At 34.0% G+C, this 25,703-nt stretch overlaps 1 protein-coding gene across 4 annotated transcripts in view; it reads right to left on the bottom strand.

Annotated features, from left to right (window-relative positions):
- EPHA5 (EPH receptor A5) overlaps positions 1-25,703 on the bottom strand; it is a 330,003-nt gene that overhangs the window by 45,716 nt on the left and 258,584 nt on the right. For 2 of the 4 annotated variants that reach the window (XM_029235142.1, XM_029235143.1), the window contains one exon: positions 7,345-7,410. The exons of the other annotated variants lie outside the window; for them this stretch is intronic. In XM_029235142.1, coding sequence (XP_029090975.1) covers positions 7,345-7,410 — 66 coding nt within the window. The remainder of the gene's footprint in view (positions 1-7,344; positions 7,411-25,703) is intronic. 4 annotated transcript variants of the gene reach the window in all.

Here is a 25,703-nt window from a genome sequence, read left to right as displayed (position 1 = left end):
AAATTGAGTTTATTAAAAACAAAATTTCATTTACTTCTGCATAAAGAAAATACAGCCAAAGTGTCAGATTGACAAAATATTTTCATTACAAAGTTGACTGAAAACTACTATATGATATAAATGAAGTGGCCAATTGGCATGCACTGACTGTTCCTTGGTTTCATATTCTAAAATGTTTCTTAAATATGTGTATATTTTGATATAAAAATGAAACCTATTTTATTCTCTATCTTTCTTATTGTATAATTACATATATTATACAACATAGATAACAAAACCTGTTCTTTTGTGCCATTTTTGAAAAAAATGCAATTATCTTAATTTTATCGTGTTAAAGAACTGGCAGTTTATTAGTAAAGTACAGCTAGGAAAATTTAAGTAAACTTGAAGTAATATACTTAATACATATAGTGTTCTTGGGTGAGGAAAATTACACAATGAGGAACTGGTGGCTTTTCAAATTTTGTTCATAACATGTAGATGCATTTGTCACTTAAGAGCCCTTAAGACATCTTGAATCACCTCACCACAGTGAAATGGAGAGAAAAAAATGAACACATGATATCATCCTGAAATAATAGTTGGTCTATTCAAGCTGACATTTAAGATATTTTAATACATTGTTCATATTTTTTAGATATTACATTATTCTTTCAATCTTTAATGTATGTGCCTCTAGAGAGAAGTTATTGATACTGTTTATTTTTTTTACCAATGTTCTAAGTACAATTGTGTGAAATCATCCTGAGATTTATGTTATTTAAATAATACTGACAAAAAACTTTGTTAGAGGAATTCTAAAGATACCTCAAAAGTATACAAGTTCTTGCAGTTTACATTAGAAAACAAACATCCATTCCAACTTTAACTCTCCTACCTTCAAAAAAAAATCAAGCTTTGAAACTTATATCCTCAGATAGTCTTTATCATTAAATAAGCTTCATGGATATTTAAATTGCATGCAAATGCCTCATATGAAAATGGAAATAAAACTTTGGATCTCATCTAAAAAATGATTTGGGAATACCATGGTGAGGAGTTGTTAACATTTTAATACCTAGGGTGAGAGTCAAGAGGGCAATAAGAAGGAGTTATTTTTGACTACAGGCATCTCAAGACTTCTATAACATAGTATGGCTGCATGTCACATTAACATAAAAAATTAAGTTCTGGAACACCCCAAAGCAACATTAAAACAAACCTCAACAAGATACAGCAAGTAGAAGTGCAGCTGGCAGAGACTGGCACTCAAGCAGTGGTTCAGCCTTTCTAACAAAGCATTGCAGGGAGCCTGTTCATTCAGTATCATCTTCTGTACCTTGTCCAGATGCAACATTTTAACTCAGCATACACTAGAGTCAATAAATATGCCATTCTGTACATCAATTACAACTCCTATCTTCTAGAACCGATTTTTTTTTCAAACGGAAAAGAAACAGTTTCTTCATTTTGCTTCAGTCACAATTTTAATGAACTTTGATATCATTTTACTAAAAACAACTGTAGTGCAAGTAGAGGAATCATCTTCTAGCCATTTATACTTATTTTCTTCTAGAAAACAATGTTATTTTATATTTTAGTAGTAGAGGTGGGCATGAGAAATCATATTAAGTGTAAGCATAATTCATCTTCATAAATGAATGTTTATTAAAAGGTACGAGAGTGATGCTTCCTATATAAGTGACTCCATGGGTAATTTAGAAATCAATCTATTTTCCCCATTTCTATCCTAAGGATTTGAATAACACAGCCTTGATAATATTAATGCAGATCTTAAAAACTTGGCCCAAGCCACAACATCTAAATTTGAATATTTGAAATTTCTGTAAGACATGAAATAGTAAACAATAATCTTTATGAATGGATGGATGTGTCAATGAGTAATGTAGTTCTTGGATGTAAATTAAAGATTTGATAATAAATTAATGGTATGAATGTCAAGCCCTCCAGAGTACCAAGTGAAGCACAGAATCAGAACTTTACTAAATGACACCATTATGGACAATGAGAAAAGAAGAGTGAATGAAAGAGCAAAAGGATATTGTAGATCCTTACTCCACAATAACCTCCACAAAATCTGATTTTTCCATTGCTTTAGCCTATGGAAATAAACACTGAATAAACCCGTCTTTCCCCTTAATTCTAAATAAGGTGGGGAGAGGGGAATGGTGAAAGAAGGAATGGTTTTGCAGTTTGATGTCTTTGAAAGAGTGAGCATATGCAGTGCCTGGCTCAGAAATGGACATGCCTATAACTGTTCCTCTATTATCCAGATGGATTAAGAGATTCTTTACCATACTTTAAAGCAAAAATATTCAAAAGGCAACGCTGGAGCAAACATTAGAGTCAATATGTGTTGCTTATGGAAAAGAAAAGTTCCTTGTATTGTAGCCTCTTTTAAAAACACATTTCTCCATATATGCACACTCTCTTGTTCTGACATAACGACCTCAACCACTGCATAATGTTGTGTTTAAGAATTTTATGATGGAATCTTGAAAAAAATAAGTTACAGTTTTTTTGGGAAATAGTTTGAACTTTTCACTTCAAGAGTCTCTACAACTGTAAAGTAGTTTGAATAAAACCTCAGTTAACTCAGCCCCCATAAAATAAAGAAGCATATGAAGATTAGCTTATTAAAATATCTAATAAATACTGAAAATAGATTGTTTTATTTTACAGGACCACATTCTTCAATAAGAATGTGAGTGCAAATGCAGAAAAATGGGACATTGTATATATAGGCTGTCTTGCTAGCATTTGTATACTAGGGTGCTGGATTTTGAGTTCCTTACAGAGAGATGTAAGTTACACAAAAAATGCAACTGATTTATTATTATTTACTGAAAATTCTCAGACATACTTCTCAAAGAAAATGTACATGTTTTTGAAAACATGCCTTCCTTGGATAGGGGAATGGAGTGATGATTATACCACACAAAATGAGGGCACAGCTTGCTGTGTTCCCATCTCACATTCTTCCAAGGATACTAACCACCCTATGATTAATGGCAATGTGAGAAGTTAGCTTATTTCTTATTTTAATGCCTTATATATCATTTTTAATTTCTATATTATAAAAAAGAAAAAACCCTTAGAAATAATACTTCCAAAATAATGTAGTACATATGAATTTGTAAAGTTTTTCATTAATAACCTCTTCAAGTCCTTTTAGAATTAGCAACAAGAGAAAGACTTGAATAATTTGAAATACTTCAGAAAACTCAAAGATGAATTATAGACTCTTCATTATTGAGTTAAAATTTAATTACCTTAGAATTTTGATATAAAAACACATTTCATAAAGTATGACATGTAAGTATTGTGTCTCCCTGTTTTCAACAAATTTTATTCTAATGTGAGAGTAGGTAATTTCCTACTAATTTTTAAAATAGTTCATGGATGTGACCATTGGATTTCTCAATTAGAGTAGTCCCACTTAATATCTCCTATGGTCTGAGGTTCCACAGGTATTACAAAAAAGGATTTGGGAGCAGTTCATAGCAAGCCCTCAGTTGGAATTTAATATATTATCTCTCTATATTGTGGGCAAGCCTCATATCTGCCTGCCAACAGCACTTTAAATGGCGGTCTAGAATTATAAGGATGATTTTATTCTCTATGTCTTTTTCCTAACTCTATAAAATGGAATAGCACTTCCACATACCTCCCCAACAGAAATCTGTTGAAGCTGAGTGAAATAATCTGTTAAGTATGTAAAAATAAAACTTTGCTTACTTCAAATTTCAAGAAACTTTCAGTTAATGAATTAACTTTCAGTTAGTTCGTTGAAAAATTAAGGTAATAATTAATGTTTCAATGTAATCCACAATCATTTTGTTCAGAGAAATATGTTTTGTTTTATTCTCTGAATTATGAGAGAAGTTAGAGTTTTTCCCTTGTGCTTCCAATTTTAAATAGTATTTAAAATAAATAATAATAATTTCTAAAAAAATGAGGTTGATTTTCTAAAAATCACAGAGTAGGTAAATGAACAAAATAAGAATTTAATATCTCTATTTTCAGAATAGTGAACTCCACTTTACTTGCCACATGAATCCCTCAGAAGAAGTACTAAGGGATATAAAAACACTGGAAAGCTTGACAACTGATGAATGAAGGAATAATCTAACATATGTTTGAATTTAAGAAATGCAAGGAAAAGCTACTTTGGGACTATGGGAAATTTCAGAAGAACTTATAACCAACATTATGTTATAAATATATATTGGTTCCTGTAAGCACAAACAAAAATGAATATCAAGGGGTAAATAGTAATGGCATTTTAGAAATTGCACGTATTTATATATTATTTACATTGAAGACAATCAATTCAACACTGGATGCTTATAAAAATGGATGGGGTGAGGGTGGGAGGAATGAAAAAATGACTAGAGTCTCAAGCCAGCTGTGATGGTATGAAGTCAAAGATCACAGATAAAAAAATACCCCTGCTAAAAAAGTAGGCCGTCTTGGGGATAGGGTGCCTAAAATCTAGGCATCTGGGTTTCATTAAGACATATTACAGAAATATCTTCCGTCACTGGGTAGATTTCCATCAAAGCAGGAAGAATATTTTTAAAATTAACATTATACATATGTGTAAAGATTTCACAACAAAGTAGGCAACTAGAGTGATGAAAAATAATTTGAGATCAAAGATAACAACATGTAATTACCAATTTCATCTTATAAATAGCACACCAGGCATTTGAAAAATAATGGAGTATGGTTTCCTGGCAGGAACTTTGAGAGTAAAACTCAGAACTCCATAGCCCTGCAGAAGATTTAATGTAGTTGAATTGCAGAACAAAGGATCTAGATCAATGGTTTTGAAATTATATTTTTCGGACCCTGAGATTTCCACAAGGTATATTAAGGTACTTCTAAAAGCCAGTATATTTACAATGGGTAATTTTAATGTATATGTGTTGCATTATATTAAGGTCAAAACCAATCACACATATTCATGAGTGGTCTTTCAAGAAATGAAAAACTATGATATTCCAAAATCTCAAAATGTCTCTCTAGCCTCTGCTCTGTAATTTTAAATATGTCTGTTCACAAATGATCATTGAATGTTCCTTGGAAATTATTTATGTGGTAATTGACAAATGCTGATATGATTATACATACAAAATTAGGTGACAAGATTTTAGGTCAAGATTTCTTAGTATTTTACTGATTATAGTAGGAAAATTCTTAGCCCTTAATTTCTACTACCTAAGTTTTTTTTTTTCCTCCCCAATGCTTTAATCTAAGCAAATAGTATCTTTAACTGAAACCTCATAGTGACTAGAAATTGTAAAATGGAAGTTGAGAAAGCAGAGCAATAAAAATATATTTAGCTTCCATTCTTCCCAACTAATAATTTTGAACAACTTTCTTGCTGTCTAATTTATGTAAGCTCAATTAAAGTTTGTTTCTTTTGCTTTATTTTGTTTTGTTTTACTAAGAATGCATTAAAAAAATTCTGGCTTTTCCATAAATCTTTGCACACAAATTGTTAACATTTTATTGGGTACCTAAGCACATTTGTGGCTCAATAATTTGTTTATTGTGTATACACACACACACACACAAATACACATGCACACACACAAACACACTCATTGAATAATTGCTGACATTATTTGAAGAAAGATGTTAGAAAAAAAATTGTTTTCTTAGGTTTCCTGGTGTATGATTTGTGAAGAAAATGTTCCACCTTCCCTCTTTTCCTCTTTTCTTTTATTTCTTCACCTCATAAACTCCCTGAAGTCAACTACACAGTAGAAAGAGATACCATTTTTTTAAAAAAATCAAGCAATTTAGATCCAGCTAAAGTTAGTTTTCATCAATACTTTCTAAGTCACGGCTTTATAAATGTTCATACACCCATATCTTTGAGGTTTAGTTCAAGGTATGTCTGGATGTCATTTTTCTTTTCTTTCAAGATGTAAATTCTGCTTATTCTGCTTCAGTGATTTATCTCTTATAATAACCAAATTTGAGAGTCAAGTAGAATGAGCAATTCAGTGACCATTTTTAAGTTTTTCTATGGAGCAGTAAAAAAATAAAGTCACAGTTTCAAGCCATTTATATTATACTTCAGCCTTTGCCAGGTCTCAGGGCTGTTTTGTTTTTGTTTTTAGTCTGTCACTGAAGCCCTAGGCTCATACAAGAATTTCCTAAGTTAAATAATTCGGAACAAATCTGTACTTTCATATTAACTTAAAAAAATTTTCAAATATAAAAATTTCAAAAGATTGAGTAAAAAGATCAACAAATCTTATTAATCTGTGTTTGTTTATGCTCTCTTGTTCTCAGAAGATCATTGGTATCAATTCCACCACTTCTCACATCTATGCATGCATGCACTCTCATTCACACCACAGTTTTTTGAATCAACAAAAATTAATTTACACCTAGAGAACATAAGTAACAATTTTAAATGACCCAAGGCAGCCCTATAATTCTCTAAAATGCATTTCATCTCTTTTCTTGGCAAATTTTGACTACAAATAACAGCTCAATATAGTAGTAGAGGGATTTAGACTCTTTAATCTAGACAGAAATTATCTGGAATATTTCATTTTTTTACAAGGTAGCTCACTACTGTGTAGGAGAGTTCCTCTAAATCTGTGAAGAGTGTTCTTTGGTCTTATGTTCTAGCCTATAGTTTCATAGCTATAACCCAGATATATTTAGGATTTGCATTTGTAAATAATTAAGACTATCCCATTTGGACACTGATCCCAAAAATGTGCATATTTTTTACTTAATTGGTATCAACTTAGGAATATCACTTCTAATATCTGAAGTAATTCAAGCTTAAAACTATTAAGTAAACCATTTAAAATTAACTGTGGTTCTGTTCTCCAATGCCACATATATCCACAATGATTATGAAAACAGAAGATCCTACTTAGGTTATGGTCATTCCATGGGTCTGGGAGACAGAAAAGGTGACTTCACTTTGACAGAAGTGGCATTCTACTTCCACGTATGATATGGTTTCACTCTTGATGGAACAACAAAACAGTGACACGTTAAATGTAAACAGATGTTACGATCTTACAACTTCCTGCTTTAAATCAGGACCACAGTAAAAGCCTTGGAAGAGAAGTATGAATGCATGACTTAGGGGTGATATGCTATATGCATATTTTATTTGAAAGTATCCATTGTGAAATCACTTAAGATTCTTTTTTGGGACTCAGTTTCAGTCTACTCTTCTGTTAAAGTGTAACTTGAATACTAACTATTAAAATGTACACAAATGAAAAAAAAAAAAGGAATGCTGACGATAATACATATAGGTGGGACAGCACATAGGAGTGAAAGCAGGAGGGGAACACTAACCATATTAGGCTTGGATGGGCAACAGCGCACAGGGAAGAAGCCCTTCCACAGCCACAATCGCAGCAACTGAAAAGCAAACAAGAGAGCCCAAGATAAGGAAGAGATCCCACTCCCTCGATATAGCTATAAAGACACTACGAATTTAGACAGGTGTCTGCTTTGCTTTTCAAAAGCAAAAATTCCTAAATGCATACAATTAATTTTCCCACAATGCTTTTCAAATTAAAAAGTATTTTATGGGTTTAAGAAATAGAGAGCTGTATTAAATAGTTATTTTTATTTTACTTAAAAAGCTTATTTGGTAGGAAATATAATGAGCCAATGTATTTGATTATCCAATTAAAACACATACAAATAAAAATGTAAGCATTTGAATATTTCCTCAGAAATTCCTGCAAAATTTTACTCAGAAGACATTCTAAATAGCACTGTAAATAAATGTTTTGCATAGAGCTTAAAAATTTAGGATGGAGAATAATGCCTTGCTCATTTGACCCACTGATTTCTTATAGCAGTGCATCATTTACCACAGACTATTGAAAATGTTATGCTTACATGACTTCTCCAATCATTTGTGGAAAGCTGCCAATTTAACTTTAAATTTTCCGATTTTAAAAATGCATCTCCATAATATATTTGCAGAGCTATTGTTATATTTTTAAAAAAACAACCTATATATAATACATGCACTTTTCTGGATACTGCAAGATTCAGTATTCTTTTAAATTTTCCACATATTCATAGTAAAAAATCCAGAAAATACCAAGTAAATTGTTTAATATAATGTACTTTATTGCTAGAAACCAAGTAAACTAATGGCAGAATATAACATAGAAATTATTTAGTGCTTCAATGCATTCACTTTCCAGTATAGTTTATAAATTGCACTTAGAGTGATTTCAGGAGAACTGTGGGATGAGCTCAGTAACAGTACCACACACCAGCAGGCCAAGACTTTTATCTAAACTCTGTCTATTTTGAACTTTAATTACTAAGAATGTACCTAGTCTATTTTATATCAAATAAGGAGAAGAAAATACAATATAAACATCCAATATATTTGGGAATGCTAACGAAGGTAGACAAGTATTTCCAAATTAAATTCCAATGGATCTTTTTCAAGGAAAGATAGGCAATGTTCCATATATTTTCTTTGGAGTATTGACAATGCTTTAATTTTTCCACTACTAAGTATCTGAGAATTTGGCTGTCACTAAAATGGCAACTGTGACATTTATTTCCAGATAGACTATTTGTATTTTAAAGACTATGCCAAATAATTATTTTCACTGTAGAGATATTGAAAGTCAAAGTTACAGTATATCAAATTGTTAAAATACTTATAAGAGTAGATAAAGCATCTGTAAAAACCTTTGGCAAATCTTGATATATTCCCTTATAATTACATTTATTTCATTAATGCCTTAATTACTAATATCTTAGATATGTTAACTTTTCTACTGCTTCTGTTTGTATCAGCACTCAGATTTGGGGTTGGTAAACTATGGCCCATTGGCCAAATCTAGCATACCACTTCTTTTTGTAAGTACAGTGCTATTGGAACATGGTCACACTCGTTATTTATTGTTTATGGAGTCTTTTGTGCTGTTGCGGCAGACTTAGGTAGTTGTAACAGAGAATGTGTAGCCTGAAAAGCCTAAAACATTTACTATCTGGCACTTTAAAGAAAGTTTGCCCTCCTCTTTTTTTAGACTATTAGTTTTGTGAGATGAGGATGATTCCTTGACCTTTTTTTCCATCACAGTTTAAACATAATTAATGACACATAAGTAGTTTCACTGTAATTGGTATTACCTAATGGCACAATTATCTCAATTTACTGATAGCTATTAATATGGAAAGTTTGCATAGATGTGTTAATTTTGAATAGCACAGTTCCAACTCAATAAATAATAAATAAATGATAATAGATTGTTGACAAATGTATACAACTGTTTTTCAGCAGTTAAAAAAAGATGATGTCATCTCCTAATAAAGTACAAACATCCTTCTAGTTGAGTGTGCACAGCTTATAAACGCATGTAGAATTGTGCATAGGAAAGCAAGAACTGCACTGTGATTGGCCATTACCTATAAGGATTTGCTTAATGCTTGATCAGTGTTCTAAGACTCAAAAAATACACTAATGATTCCAAAAATAATAACATTTTATTCAGTCCTTTTTATTTGAAAAAATATAATAAGGCTTTTGTCTTACAAATTAGTACATATACACGCACATACACACACACATACAATTCACTATAACACCAAATCTACAAATTTTAGTCCTGAAGAATTTAACTCACCTTACCTATCATTAGATTTCAAATTTATAGTTTTTAAAAAGTTTAGTCAAAAAATCTGAAATCTTATAAAATCAAACACTCCTACTTTTTCTGAGTCATTGCTTTAGATTTGGTACTGATGCTTTCTTTGACTTGTTTTAAGATGGCATAAATAAATACCCTGGGTAACTTAGTTAACTTCTTTGTGTTTCAGTTGACAGCCATAAAATAGGGATAATAATGGATTCTATCTCATAGGTTTTGTGAAAATAAAGTGAGAGAATATATGTATTCACTTAGATCAGTGTCTGGCACTGATGTGCCTGGGAGAAAAGCAATAGCTATTATTCTTAGTAATATCATAATCAAAGTGATAGAATAGATTCTCATTATTTCAGAGAAATTTTTTTTTCATGATCCATATAATATTACCATACTAAGTATTTCCATTTAAACATAACTAAATATCTAATTACCTTCAGACCAATTCATATAAATACAGATGGCCAATGTAAGTTAAAAAAATCATTTCCACAAAATACATTTTCTTGGGGTTTAGTGATCAGAGCATACTGTTCATTAATATGTCATTGAGAAAATTAAAACTGAAGCTCCTTTTCTGTGAATGTCTGAAGTGGAATAGTAATCCCCCAAATTACTCTTTTTAAATTAACTCCAAGGATGCTGTCACAATAACACTTAGACACCAGATGGTATAAAGAACATGTTCTTTCCTTAATCAATAAATACTCAAAGTACAGGTTGAAAATGCTTACAAGTCTCAGAGATAATTTAGAAATAGAAACCAAAATGTGCTAGAAATAGCAGCCAACCTAATTTATGTGAGCTATGGTTCAACAAAGTCCATCTGCATTCCCATAAGATTTTAGCACCTGGAAGCCTGTAAGTGACTGCATGCAGCTATAACAAGATTGTTATTATCAAAGTTTAAATTAGGTTAGCCCTTCTGGACTTAATATCAAAACTGTAGACCTTTGTTTTAAGAGATATTTTGATTTGTCCTTCCGAAGATTAAAATGTGATAACGGAATCTTTCCAGATCCAAAGAAGATTCAAATGAAATTACTTTAGCCAGGTCTTACACAGAATTGATCAATATATGTACCAAGTGTGTCAATGTAAGTAAGATAACCTTCCTTCTACCCAAGAAAGGTGATTATAACTCTAGGGAAGAAATTCTTAAAGATACTAGATCAGAGAAGTAAGACTACAGGCTGTGGATAAATGATGACTTAAATTCTTAAACAGAGATCATACAAGTGGATAAGAAAAACACTAAGATCCCAAAAGATAAATGAGAGGGGCAGAAAGAGTAATTCTGAAAAAGAAGTATTTTAATTAAATAGAAAGTATTTTCAGTTTACTGGTTAAAAAAAAGAAGAAAATGAAAAGGTTGCATAATTTACCCATTTTAAATAAAACAATGACAACAACAAAATTGGTGGTACTTAGTGCTGGAGAAAAGACTGTAGTTTGTGCCCTCAAAGGTCACAGTGAAAAGTACCACTAGTACTTTAGAAAACAATCCTCCAAAACTTATTAAGAGTGATAAAAATGTCCTTACCTTTTGACACCACTGGGTTGCAAAACAGTTAAGATCATGGTAGTCAAATTAAGAGCAGTCCTGGATGTATCTACTACTAAATGCATAGCTTTTGGTAAACTTGTTATTGATGTAAATGAGATAAATAGTAGAAACTATATTACATAGGATTGCTTTGAAGAATGAGTTTGATTATAAATGTAAAGCTTTCTGCACTGTCCTGGGCTCAGAGTCTGCACTTAAAAAGTTTTTTTTTTTTTTTTTCTGAAGATGTTGGGGTAGGAGGTTATTAATTAATTAATTAATTTTTGCTGTGTTGGGTCTTCGTTTCTGTGTGAGGGCTTTCTCTAGTTGCAGCGAGCGGGGGCCACTCTTCATCGCGGTGCGCGGGCCTCTCACTATCGCGGCCTCTCTTGTTGTGGAGCACAGGCTCCAGACACGCAGGCTCAGTAGTTGTGGCTCACAGGCCTAGTTGCTCCGTGGCATGTGGGATCTTCCCAGACCAGGGCTCGAACCCGTGTCCCCTGCATTAGCAGGCAGACTCTCAACCACTGTGCCACCAGGGAAGCCCCCTAAAAAGTTTTTGTAACTGGTATTATTATAATAACATGGACTTATGTCAAAAAGTGAGGTGTAGATAATATGCACGAGGCTGGCTACAGATTTTAAAGGAACCAATGACCAACAAATATTTTGCAGTTAATAAAATCTATTTGTGGAGTCTATGATGCAACGAAATTAATATGGTATAATATTAAATTTTTTAAACTTCAGGTAAAAATTAGTGTGCAGAGAAACAAAATGAATGCAAAAAGTATATAAAATCTTTAAGAGCTACTGTGTTGGAGTGTTTCATGAATTTGCATTTTTATGAGACAATTTTAATTTCCGTGATTTCAAAATTTTTTGTGGTTATTTCACTTTGTAATTTTAAGAAAAACAAAAAATTCAAATAATTCCAATTATGTTGCTGATCACAATATACTGTCATTTACACTGTATCAGTTTTAACATGCTAAAAATAATTTAAACATGTAACAAATATTTACAACAAAAGAAGCTTAGGTTATTGTTCAGTGGTAATTAGCATTGACAGTGTTGTTTTATACATTTGTTAAAATATCTCATAATGCGATACCTTTTGCATCTGTGTCTTTATTCTTATTCTTCTTAGATTTATTACTGATTTCCTGATGAAGCTAGGCTAAAACTGAAAATATCTTTTGCAAAAACTAGGAAGGAGATATGCCTCAGTCCCCATACTTCTGACAAAAAGGCACAAAATTATTCCACCCTCCAAGAGGAGGTAATGTAAAATGGCTGGAAAGAGGTTTGTTTTCATTTTTGTTTTTGTTTTCGTGTGTTTTTGAGTAACTCTGAGGGGAATCCCCATCTACAAGACATGCATAAATTTATATGTGCAATCCAATCACTATTCCCAAGTCGTAGTCTAGGCAAATTGGAATAGGGTATAGTTATACACAGTAATTTTAAAATCTTTTCCAGTTGTCTGCTTCCTTCCTATAAAGAGCTTCTTACCCTTCACCAATGATTATAGCTGTCTCCCTATTACCCTCTAGGAACACTTATCAAAAACTGTCCTATCTGAGCACTAGTCCCTGGTAGGTGAGTTTTGAAATATCAATGGATCTTAGTCTTACCTAATCAAGTTCCAATCCTGGCATACTCATATCTTGATGTGAAATAATAAGAAATATATATATTGGTCTCTGCTCCCAGCTCCTGACACAGAACTCCTAAAACCCTTGTTAAATAGGGGTACTATGAGAATCTTTTGTTCTAACTTACAGTTCCTGACGCGGAGCTCCTAAAATGCTTGTAATTTCCTAAGTTACAGAAGAACTAGGAGCATCTCTTGTTCTAATATTTGGTCTTTGACTCTGGATCCTGACACAAATCTCTAAAATCTCTTGCAATTTCCTGTGTGATAGGAGTGTCTTTTGTTCTAATTAGGTGACCCTTGGTGGGTTGGTTGCCAGAAAGTCCAAGTCATGATTAGAAACTTGGAATTTTCAGCCTTACCTCTCATTCTCCAGAGAGGGGAGAAGGGCTGGAAATGGAGTTAATGATTCGTTATGCCTACATGATGAAGCCTCCATAAAAATCCCTAAAATACATCCATGTACTGGAAGGGTGGCACACCTCAACTCCATAGGATAGAAGCTCCTGTACTTGGGACCCATATAGACCTGGTCCTCCATCTGTCTGTCTATCTGTATCCTTTATCAAATCTTTTATTATATAATCAACTGGTAGTTGTAAGTAGGTGTTTCTCAGAGTTCTGTGAGCTGTTTTAGCAAATAATCAAATCCAAGGAGGGGGATCATGGGAACCTTTGATCTGTAGCCAAGTCAAAGAGAAGCTGTGGGTAACCTGGGGACCTATTAGTTGTGACTTGCATCTGAAGTGAGGGACAGTCTGGGACTGAGCCCTTAACCTGTAGGGTCTGTGCTAACTCTATTTAGTGTCAGACTGAATTACAGGACACCCACGTGATTTCACAGGGAATTGCTTTGTGTGGAAAATATAACCCCAGACATCTAGTATCAGAAGTCTTGTGATTGTGGTAGCAGTGTGAAAGTAAAGGAGAAACACACAACAGGACTTTGCCTTTCTAACACACTTGCTTTCTCCTTCTGTTACCTGTTTCAAGCCTGAATAGTCCTATTGTAATATTCATCCTAAAAGTAAGAATCCTGGGACTTGGAGACAGGGAACTGCTTTCGCAAGGTGGCACTCATAACAAGTTGTGGAGGTAAGATGTGGGCACCAGTTACTGCACTGTAGTGTACTGGAAGCACAATTTCTTCTTCCATGTCTTCCAGTTCCTTTCATTTCTACCTCTCCCCCATGCTCAGCTCTCCCTTCCCTCTGTTGAAAATTTAAATACATTTGCATGGGGAACCCTGTTATGAACACTTCTTTCTTCCTTCACTAATAGCTAGTTACCAGTTTTAAAAAGTCTGATAAATTTATTCACAATAAATTACATACAACTAAATTCCCTTTATCTGAGTCTAGCCCTTATTGTAGCAAAATATACCACATTTTGTTTTAAAGTATTAAAACGTGTGTGCTGTAAAAATACTCAATGATCCAAATTCTACTACATTATTCAAATGCATGTATAAAATAGAGATTAGATCATATAAGTGACTGAGGTAAACTAAATAAATCATACATATTCACAGATTTCTAAAATAAAAACTAACCCCCAAATTCTACAAATCTAAGTGTTCTATGTGCAGTCATCCTTTTTTCTTAAGGACAAAGTCACAAAAATACACAAACAAACAAATTCACTTCAACTTACTCTGAAGACAACTATTAAGATCTAGGAATATCAAACTACATGAAAGTGATACTGACCAGGACCCTGTGGGGCTCCTGGGCACAAAAGCCTTTCTGTGCTCCCCATTTCTTCATTATATGAAATAGGCTTTATTCAGCCTCCATGGCCTTCCCTGAGTTCCAATGGGCAGGTTCAGATATTGATAGATGCTAATTAGGGAAGGGGAGGGTATGCGGAGACAAGTGAGGAACAGTCAAGAAACAGTAGTGCAGCCTTGGAGCAAAGTCCTGGTTCCCCCTCAAGGGATATATATAACAATATCTTCTAGCTGTTTTGCAGATACTGAAGCCCCCGCCAGGTGGGAGAAGTTAACTGTATGCTGCCCACAAGCATGTAGCTCCCAGACCAGTTGGAACCTGAAGGATGATGATGCTAGCTCCCACAGCTCCCACTTACCTCACCACCAACCAATCAAAAGAATGTCCACCAGCTGACCACACCCTCTTGGAACCATTAATGTAAAACTCCTCACTACCCACTCCAGGTCAGGACACACAGTTTTGAGGGCATTAGCCTGCTGTGGCCCCCTTTGCCTGGCAAAGCAATAAAGCTATTCTTTTCTACTTCACCCAAAACTCTTTCTCTGAGTTTTAATTCTGTGTTGGGGTACAGAGGCCAGGTTTGGCTTCAAAAGCAGAAAGAAAACTTGTGGCAAGTTATCTTAGACTACTCTTCAGTTGGTTTATTTCCCAAGCTATACTTTAATGATGATTCACCGTACTTCTTTTAATCATTCTAATGGGCCAGAGAGATCATTATAAAACAAGCTCTTCTTTCATGAATGCCACAGGTAAAAGGACTGATACAACTAGCAAACGTTATTGAACATGTTAGATTCAGTTTACTTATGCCAGTATATATTTGGGAACGCAAAATTAATTTCACCAAATACTAACCATCTTTTATAAGCTTTTTTGCTACAGTAAACACAATCATTCTCATTATCTGCAAACATTTACTAAGAATTGATGTGCTATGTTTTAAGAATAAGAAATTGTATATAAAAAATGCTTTCTACTCACATTATATAATGATTCTAAACCTGGCTACAGACTAGAGTCAACTGGGGAGTTTTGGAAAAAGAACAAAAAAACCCACAATGCCCAGGCCTCAGCCCAGAACAATAAAATTAGAACACCTTGCCTGTGGGACACAAGCATTATTATTTTTCAAAAGCTGTTAGTTGATTTTGTCCATGTTGACAACAACTGATCCTATAGGTACTCAATAAACACTTGTATTGAATGATGTGTCTTATAATAGTCTTAGGGGAGTTTACTTAATGAATACAAAGGAAAAGGTTTGTAGTTAGCATATTAATGGTCTGCACGTTAATAAAAACTTCTAAAGTGCCAGAAGGTGCTTTAAAACAATTTGTTCTCTGGTAAGTACTTTAAATAATTCTCCTGCAATTTGTTTACAGTGTTAATTTACATTATCTACAAAGGAAGATTGGTTTGTTAGGTAACTGTAAATTTCATCCTATCCTCTATCTTTTTAAATCACAATTTTTCCCCCATATAACATTTAACTTTACAGGTTTCTTTCAGTTGCAAGTTCTATGATTAATGACAGATTTTTGTACTTCTATATTTTAATACTAGCTACTTGGATTCTTTAGGAATCATAATATCTCAAATAAAATAACAAAACAGTAAAACTATTCTTTATTCAGTGTCCTCATTTTGCCCTTCTGAGCTACTAGACCACAGACTTAAAGTTACGTGAAAGCAAAGCTCAGTTTTCTCGAGGCTTTTCTGCCTCATGGAGCTCAATATCAAAAAAACAAACAATCCAGTTAAAAAATGGGTGGAAGACCTAAATAGACATTTCACCAAGGAAGACATACAGATGGCCAAGGGGCACATGAAAAGATGCTCAACATCACTAATTATTAGAAAAATGCAAATCAAAACTAAAATGAGGTATCAGCTCATGCTGGTCAGAATGGCCATTATCAAAAAATCTACAAACAATAAATGCTGGAGAGGGTGTGGTGAAAAGGGAACCCTCCTGCCCTGTTGGTGGGAATGTAAATTGATACAACTGCTCCGGAAAACAGAATGAAGGTTCCTTAAAAAACTAAAAATAGAACTACCATATGACCCAGCCATCCCACTACTGGGCATATACCCTGAGAAAACCAGAATTCAAAAAGAGACATGTACCATAATGTTCATTGCAGCACTATTTACAATAGTCAGGACATGGAACCCACCTAAATGTCCATCGACAGATGAATGGATAAAGAAGATGTGGCACATATATACAATGGAATATTAGACATAAAAAGAAATGAAATTGAGTTATTTGTAGTGAGGTGGATGGACCTAGATTTTGTCATACAGAATGAAGTAAGTCGGAAAGAGAAAAACAAATATCACATGCTAATGCATATATATGGAATCTAAAAAAAAAAAAAAATTGGTACTAATGATCCTAGTTGCAGGGCAGGAATAAAGCGGTAGACATAGGAAATGGACTTGAGGACATGGGGTGGGAGGGCGAAGCTGGGCGGAAGTGAGAGTAGCATCGACATATATACACTAACGAATGTAAAATAGTTGGCTGGTGGGAAGAAGCAGCATAGCACAGGGAGATCAGCTCGGTGCTTTGCGGTGACCTAGAGGGATGGGATAGGGAGGATTGGAGGGAGGCTCAAGAGGGAGGGGATATGGGGACACATGTATGCATATGGCTGATTCGCTTTGCTGTGCACCAGAAACTAACACAGTATTGTGAAGTAATTATACTCCAATAAAGATCTATTAAAAAAGAAAAAAGCCTTGCACTTACTATTTACTGAAATGTATAAAGTGAGAGTATGAATATACAAATGGGCAATGATCAGACCAAGTAGAAAAATAGAACTCTGACTCCAAGTCTGCAGCAACCAGTCAAGGAAGGCAAACTACAACCTCTGTAGTAATTGTCTCAAATGGTCAGAACTTTATCAATAAATGCCAGTTTCCCTAATTTTTGTCTGTACTTCCAACTTAGGACCAACTAGGGGAAGCCTAATCAATCACATAGGATGACCCACTTCTGGTTAGCTCACCTCCAACTACCCCAGGCCAATAACCTCCAATCAGGGCATACCTGAAGCCTTCCTTTTTTTCATTATAAAGCTTTTACATTCCTCTGCCTGCCTTTGGGTCTCTGCCAAATTCAGGTGCTGGTGGCTGATTCCCTTGCTATAGCAAGCTCTTAATAAATAGCCTTTGCTTGTTTTAATTTGGGTGTCTTTTTGTTTATTTCCACAGAAAAGATCACCTTTACTAGTTCAATAAAGGGAAATTACATAGATTCATTTTTGCAGTCAACCACTATCTTTGTTCTGTTCTGGCACAGTAATAGTGTTAATATACAAAATACTGAATTATGTGTTTCTCCTGCAGTAATGACACCTCCACCGAGCAAACATCAGTTTCCTCCATTTCTAGAAGCCGAAAGTGACTACAGGCTCCTTCCTCTGAACTTCTCCTTCTCAGTCATTTCACAGCTGAATCAGTCTATCTGCAATACTTCTTCGAGAGGAGCATACGACTAACTTGATTGTGCTTATCTATTCTTATCTATTTTAGGTTTTAATTTATTTTGAGAGGAGTAAAAAAGAAAAAGCAGGAGAAAATAAAGTTGCAAAAAAAGTGATGCTAATTTTGCCAGCTTAAAAAAAAATAGAATATTTACACACAGTTCTGATAGTAACATTTGTTTCACACATTCCTTTGTCTTAATGAAAGTGTAATATTAATTAAAAATATGAGTGGGTCAAAAAAAGGGAAGAGATTATTCAAAGAAATAAGCCAAATATTTAAGTTCTGATTTATTTAGCTCCCTCCATTGTGGCTGTTAAATATTTTTCCAAAGTTGAATCACATCTATCAGCATTAAACTTATAAGGTAGAGAAACCAGGACTAATGTTTTAATTTAATTACATAACTCACAAAAAATTAAAGTAACTGGGGAAGTACACTGAAATTATTAAAACAGAAGGAATGTGTATATTTTGTGATAAGCAAATTATGAGAATTGAATTAATTATGAGAATGATTTAAAAGAAAGCTAAAGGTTCATTTTCATATCGAACTATTCAAATTCCATGTAAATATATTTTGTTTTCTATTAGTATTGGTCAGGAGTACCAAATTCATATATTATGGTAGTTGTGTTTAAAATTAAATACAAGGATGATAAATGTTAACTATTTTAATACATTATGCACATATTCAATATATAACATAACAGTGGTTAATTATGATTAAAATTGCTTTATATGCATGCAATGGTGTATACATGTATATGTGTGTGTTATATATACACGCAAAAGTACTTATGTCAAATATTTATAATTGTGACCATATGTGATTTCCCAATATGAATTTGCCAGAACAAACATTGAAAAATATGGTTAAATTATAATACTTAAACTAATATGATCCTGGCATTAGCTAGAAGAATAGCTTTGATAGCCCAGAGGCAGTATAGATAAAAGAATTCCTACATAGACACTTATTTAGTATATGCTACATGTAGAGACCTATAACAGTATCAGGAGAGGTGATAAACAGTGCTGGTACTTATATAAGTCTATAGAAAATATCAATTTAGAGCCCCAACCCCATAAAATTAACATTTTTTGTATCCCATGTAAAATAAATATTATTGAAAAGCAAAAAAATCTTGCTACTTCTAATGATATATTTTCACTATATGAAAAGCTAAGATCCCACTAGCATAAATGGGTAAAGAGCATGTACACCTAATTTACAAAATAGGTAATAAAATAGCTAATGACTATATACTCATTGCAAATATATTAATGATCCTATTAAATCTCAAAAATATAAAGAAATTCAAGTAAAAACACAGAACTATTTATTTCCTATTAAATTAGCAGAGATTGACTAGTTTGTGAACCACCAGGCAATTTCGTTCACTGTTGGGGGGAATAGTAATTGGTACTATGATTTAGGAGGGCCATTTGTCAATATGTATCAACAGCCTTTAAAATATTCATATTCATTGACCCTTACTTTGAATTATACAAATGTGTTCTAAGAACATTAGAGATAAAAAATAACAACCCCCTTCCCCTAAACCAACACAATAAAAGAAAACGAACAAAACAAAAGGAAAAGCATACGGGAAAGGTTAGATATCAAAGAAGCAATAAATTTTTGCTTTTAAAATATTTCCAATTACGGAGGAAATTTTTGTATTATAATGTTAATCAAAGAAAAACAGAAAACAAAACTATATTAGTTGAACTCAAATATATATATAAAATATTTTAAATATATATGGCAAAATATTAATATTGATTACCTCTGGTAGATATTTATGACTAATTTTTTTTCTACAGTTTGTCTTGAATGTTCTACATAATTTTTATCATAAAATTTAAATATGCATACATAAATGAAATAGCAGCTAGTAAGAAATTAGGACAATAACTGTAACCGTGCCAACTATGTAATATTCAGTGTAAAAAATCAACTGAAATGTATAGGAAAGGCAGACAGCAAGAGGTCTTGATAAAGTCAAAAAATCAGGATGTTCATCTAAGGAAATGGCCATTAATCTAATCTCTGGAGATATTTTAGGATATAGCTGAAATAGTTCAGCAAGTTGAATATTTGAGGTCTAAGGAGACAAAATGCAGTGTGTGGAAAGATAGAAGCAGGATTGATAGTGAGTTTCACTTTAGGACATATTGTACTGAGATGACCCACAGTAGACTTCCAAGCTAGGTTATTTAAGAGTCCTTTTAGAGTGAGGGGGGTTTCAAAGTGTTGGAGATGCAAGAGCAGGATCCAGTCACCCTGGCTTTGGGGAAATGATAAGAACCAATAGGCCAAACTGCACTGGCTCCAACCAGATATTTGAGATGTACAGAAGGACTTCCTATTTCCATTTCCTGCATGAAGATTTAGAAGCCTCAGGGCTTGGGTAGAAAGATACTGGGTGGTAAAATAGACATCAACTTGGAATTCAAAATAGCTATTTCCCTTTTGGGGCTGGTGAGCGACAGTACTCACTAGCACAGGTTTGGAATGATTAATTACAAATCTTTAGGACTCCAGGAAAGGCCCAGTTTGTCCTGTCCCTTTACATTCCAAATGACTAGAGAAGAGGTGAATCTAGAAGAGCATCATAAGTACATGTGAAACAGCTAGAATAACAGGAGGTCAGAGAGAGTCAGATATCAACATCAAAATAAATCAAGAGGTCCTTATGTATTAGAAAACATACAAAGTCATGCTAATATAGAATTCTGATTCATCATATATTTGTCTCATGAAACTGTGTATATAAACAATGCTCAATATCACTTATCATGTAAATATTGAATTCATGCTGATTTGATGATAACAGATTTTACATCTTTGGCATGATGAGATAGAAGTTAGTCATTTGGGTAGCTAAATTTCATCTTAAAGCTTTTTGAGGAGGATTGGACCTATAGATTGACATTTTCCTGATAATTTTACTTGTAGCAAATAAAGAAAATCAGAATAATTCTACAAATTTAGTATCTACTGATTAAATACTTATGCTGAACTTAGTATCCTTAAAATGTAGCACTGTGTTGCTGGCACATATGGAGATCTCACAAACAACTTCATCAGTGAGGATTGGTGGTAAATTCCAGTATATCTAGGAAAAATTAATATTAACATAGAAAATATTTCACTTAATCTTATATTCTTACATTTTTTTTTTTTTTTTTTTGGTACGCGGGCCTCTCACTGTTGTGGCCTCTCCCGTTGCAGAGCACAGGCTCCGGACGTGCAGGCTCAGCGGCCACGGCTCACGGGCCCAGCTGCTCCGCGGCATGTGGGATCTTCCATGACCGGGGCACAAACCCGTGTCCCCTGCATCGGCAGGCGGACTCTCAACCCCTGCGCCACCAGGGAAGCCCGGTAGAGTTATTTTTAAATGTTGGCAAATGTGTACATCATCAATGAATAGAATCAGTTCAAACCAATGTCTATTAAATTTGCTTCAGGAAAATCAAATGAAATAGGCATGGAATGTGAAAGCAGCACTAGGATTTCTCAATATCAGAAGCATGGAGGGCTCTTGGAGGTGGAGAAGCAGTGTTTGTGAAATACATGAGAATATTTGAATCCTATGGAATATTCTGTCTGGAGGGACCCTGAAGAGGAGTTATGCCATTGGTCTAAGAAGAGACTAAGAAAACCTAAGAAACAAAGAAGCTTTCCTCCACTAATCACCACAAAGAGGTCTCAACTTGCCAACTTGATGATATTTTGCTACTCAGGATGAAAGTGGTAGCGTGGAGAGGAAGCAAAAACAAAAACAAAAGCACCTACAATAAGCCCCCAAGCATCTGTCTTGCCTTTCAATTGACCCTGAATCAAGAGAACTCATGACCGTCAAGGAGATAAGCAAACCAGTGCCAGACCACAAGAACAGGATGATAAGTCTTTATAAATAACAATTAAAAACATATAATTAAACATAAAATAATAATTAAAACTCACTAACATCATTACCCACAATACTGATGGCTCAAGAGAGTGGACAATGCCTGTAGACTATTGACAGCAAATGTGTGCCAAAGATCTGATACAGAAAAGTATGTCATTTTTCTGTGAGATTAGAAAGTCAGGGGAGTAAGAAAGAAGAAAGAAACAATGGGTGAGAGATAGTAAAAGAATTTGGTAAGCAAGGTAATTGGGATATAGTATGTTTTGTAGCACTATAGCTATCACAGCCATCAGACATATCTCAAGTCAATACTTCCACATGGTATAATAAAGAGTTCAGCTGTTTGAGTCTGAGTTGCTAATCCATTAGAGACATTTATTTCTTTCCAGGTTCACGCAAGTTTAAAAAAAAGAGCACAGGTCTTGAAAAATGTGGCTTTTACCTGGCATTTAAAATCATTTGGAACATTTTACTGTTCATTTGCTTCATTTCTCAGCAATAATTACATTCCTAGACATGCCTCAGGAAATTGACTGATTTTTTGTTGAATAGATGGTCCACCTTTTGGCATAGGGCAGTGCTATTGATTTTCTCTGTAGAGCTGGCTATCAGGCTCCTATGAAAGCCTGTGCTATTGTGGGCTCTGAGAGACATGGTAAGGTTCCCAGAAACTAGCAGAGTTTTCCGCCAGAGCCCAGCGTCTACTGGCATGCCAGCATGCTCTCTCTTTCAGGTGGGGATCACATTCTAAAAGAAATGGAGCTTCAGGCAAATGGAGCTTCAAATAAAAAGTGTATTCAGCTCTTGTGGTTAGGCTTTTGACCTGTCCTGTGTTTCACAGTACTTAAAATCTGAAAGTCTCCAGATTCTTTGCTAAAATAATTTTCTTCTTTGCAAAACAATGACATTAACTTGCTTCCAGTACCATAAATAGAGTTTTTCCTTCCAAATGTTTGCCTCAATATAACTTCCTGAGAGTTGCAGTGATGTTTACATGTTTGATCTGTGAGAAGTCGCAGGTGGGATGTTCAATAATGTTGAGCAATTGAGCCAGTAACCCTCTTGGGTTCAGTTTCCTAGGACGATTTATTTCCCACAGTGGGCAATTAGTTGTTGCTATGCCCCTAGTCTTTCTGGCACTACTCTGCCCTGATCCCCATTTGTATGTTATTAATAAATTATCATCTGGTCTCTAATTATCTTTGATTCAGATTCTGAAGAAAAAAGCACGTAATCATGAGAAAATAGAAGGGATAACTCTCAGATATTAAATCAATACACATGCCTGGATTTATTACAGTTTTATAAAATCACATCTATTGCTAATCATTAAACCACTGAGATTTGTTTTTAATGATCTCTTTTCTAAAATCAGCGATTGCATGTGTGATTACAAATATTTATCTATCATTATTTTAAAATAAAATAGTATTTGATTAAAATATTTTTATGTAATACTTATCCTTATCAAAACTTATCAAGTCTGAAAGTACATAATCCTAGTTGTTAAAGGTGCCAAATATATCAACTATCCATGCTGACCATAACTTGAAACGATTGAGAGGGAAATACAGTTACGTTAATGTACATTATCATTTATAAAAGTGAATACTGATTGATATCACCACGTGCATCACCACACTGGCATTAGGATGCCCAGATGTCAAATAAATAATATAAGCTAGTGAAGATTTCTTATCTCCTATACAATACTTCTTTGATATCATTGCATTTATTTTGCTGATGGCACAAAAAGTTCCATTTTTCAGGAAGAAAGCACATTTACGGGTTAGGTATTTTATTGTGCTTATGTCAGAGTTACTAACATTTTTCATTTTCCAAACTATCAACATTAATGGGAAAAATGAGACAAAGCACTTCAAATAGAGATTGATGCTCAATTTATCTTTAATTCAATAATTTATGAGGTATTCATTCAATTAGGTTATGTGGGAGAGCCACAGAAGTCTTTATCCTCTATATACTTACTGGAGGGCAGAAAAGAAAACATATTTACTATAATTTGTGGTTGAAAGTGTTACATTCCATGAGAAATACTGGTATATTGTTCTGAGACTGAAGTGGAAGGGGAGAATACTTCAGCTAAAGGAACTGAGTATGTTTTTATGATAGAACAGTTGATGTGAGTTTTGACATGTGGGTGAGGTTTAAATATTGAGAGATGAAATAGAGGATATGAAAAAAGAAACCACGTGAGATCTTCTTTCTTCATTCTTAGTTCATGTGCGTTGTCTGAGACTGACCCTACCTCAGGTTCAGGCATGAACTGTAACTGTACTGCCATGCAGTATACGTTCCCCATACTCTTCTTAGTTAAGGTCTCAGTGCTACTGATTGGTTTACTCTGTGGGGCTGTGTATTAGGTTCCTGTCAGGGCATGTGCCACCTGTGAGAGTGAAGGGTCAAAAGCTCTAAAGTAGGGGCCGGATTCAAGATGGTGACCATTTCTGCTTCTGCTTCAACAATTGTCTGGTCTCCTGCTACTTTATGGACCACCCCTTCTCAGTCTCCTTTGGCTGGATCTTCCTCCTTCACTCTATCTCTCAATACATATCAGAGCCCCAGGGCTCTACCCAAATAGCTTCATTTTGATCAGTGCCTTTAAACACCATATTTGTGCCAGAGCATTCTTGAATCATGTGTCTCCAATTGCATAGCAGAGAATATTTTACCATTTGGATCTATTAAGTGCCTGTACTTTGGATTTTTTAAAAATCTCTGGAACTTTTCATCTATATGATCTACAATTATCTTTTGGATAAAACCACTTTGAATTTGCCTTCTGTCATATGCAACCAAAGGAATCCAGGTCAAAAACACATAGTGATAATGCTGGAAAGCTAGTTCGAAGCATGTTTTCAATAGTCTCCAACTCCAGCTTCACTCTTCCAGTCATCCAGTCATTGGACATTTATTGAGAAACTACACTAGAATCTGTGTTCAACATGAATCATATCTATCAGGGGAGACACATATAAAATGATGAACTAAAATCATTTCAATTGGGAAAAACAATTTTTGAGGGAAAAAAAAGTGATATTAACTAGCTTTCACAAAATCAGGAATGGTCATGGGGTTGGTGACATTTGATATGTGTGATTCTAGAATCGATATGATTTACCAGGTATAATTGCCAAGTGTAAGATAGAGGGAAAAGTCACTATAACCTAATATATTCCTTAATTTACTTCAGTGTTAAGGTATTGTTGACTTTAATTTCTAAGAGTTATTTTATTCATAGCAGTTTGGAAGGTTCTTAAATGTTAATACTATTATCTTTAGTAGTAAATATTCAGTGGCTTTACATATAGGAGATCAGAATTTCACCAAAATCATATAGTTGAATAATATAAGTCATGGGGAAGTTATATAGTGAAGAGCAAATGCCTTAAAGTTAGAGCTGTGCTCAAGACCCAGGCCCTCACTAACTGACTATATAATATAATCTATGTTCTAGACAGTGTTCTAAGGGGCAGGAACCCACAGATAAAAATCCCTATCATTTTAGAGCTTATAATCTAGTATGGGAGACAGACAAAAAGTCAACAGAAGAAATATATATATTGGGTGGGCCAAAAAGTGCCTTTGGTTTTTTAAGCAAAAATAAAAGACACATTTATCACTTTCTCCAAGAACTTTATTGAACACTGTATT

The sequence above is a fragment of the Monodon monoceros genome, unplaced genomic scaffold (genome assembly GCF_005190385.1).
Source record: "Monodon monoceros isolate NGI ecotype Baffin Bay Population unplaced genomic scaffold, NGI_Narwhal_1 Super_Scaffold_20, whole genome shotgun sequence".
NCBI classification, from domain to species: Eukaryota; Metazoa; Chordata; class Mammalia; order Artiodactyla; family Monodontidae; genus Monodon; species Monodon monoceros.
This window is presented reverse-complemented; position numbering and strand designations above follow the sequence as displayed.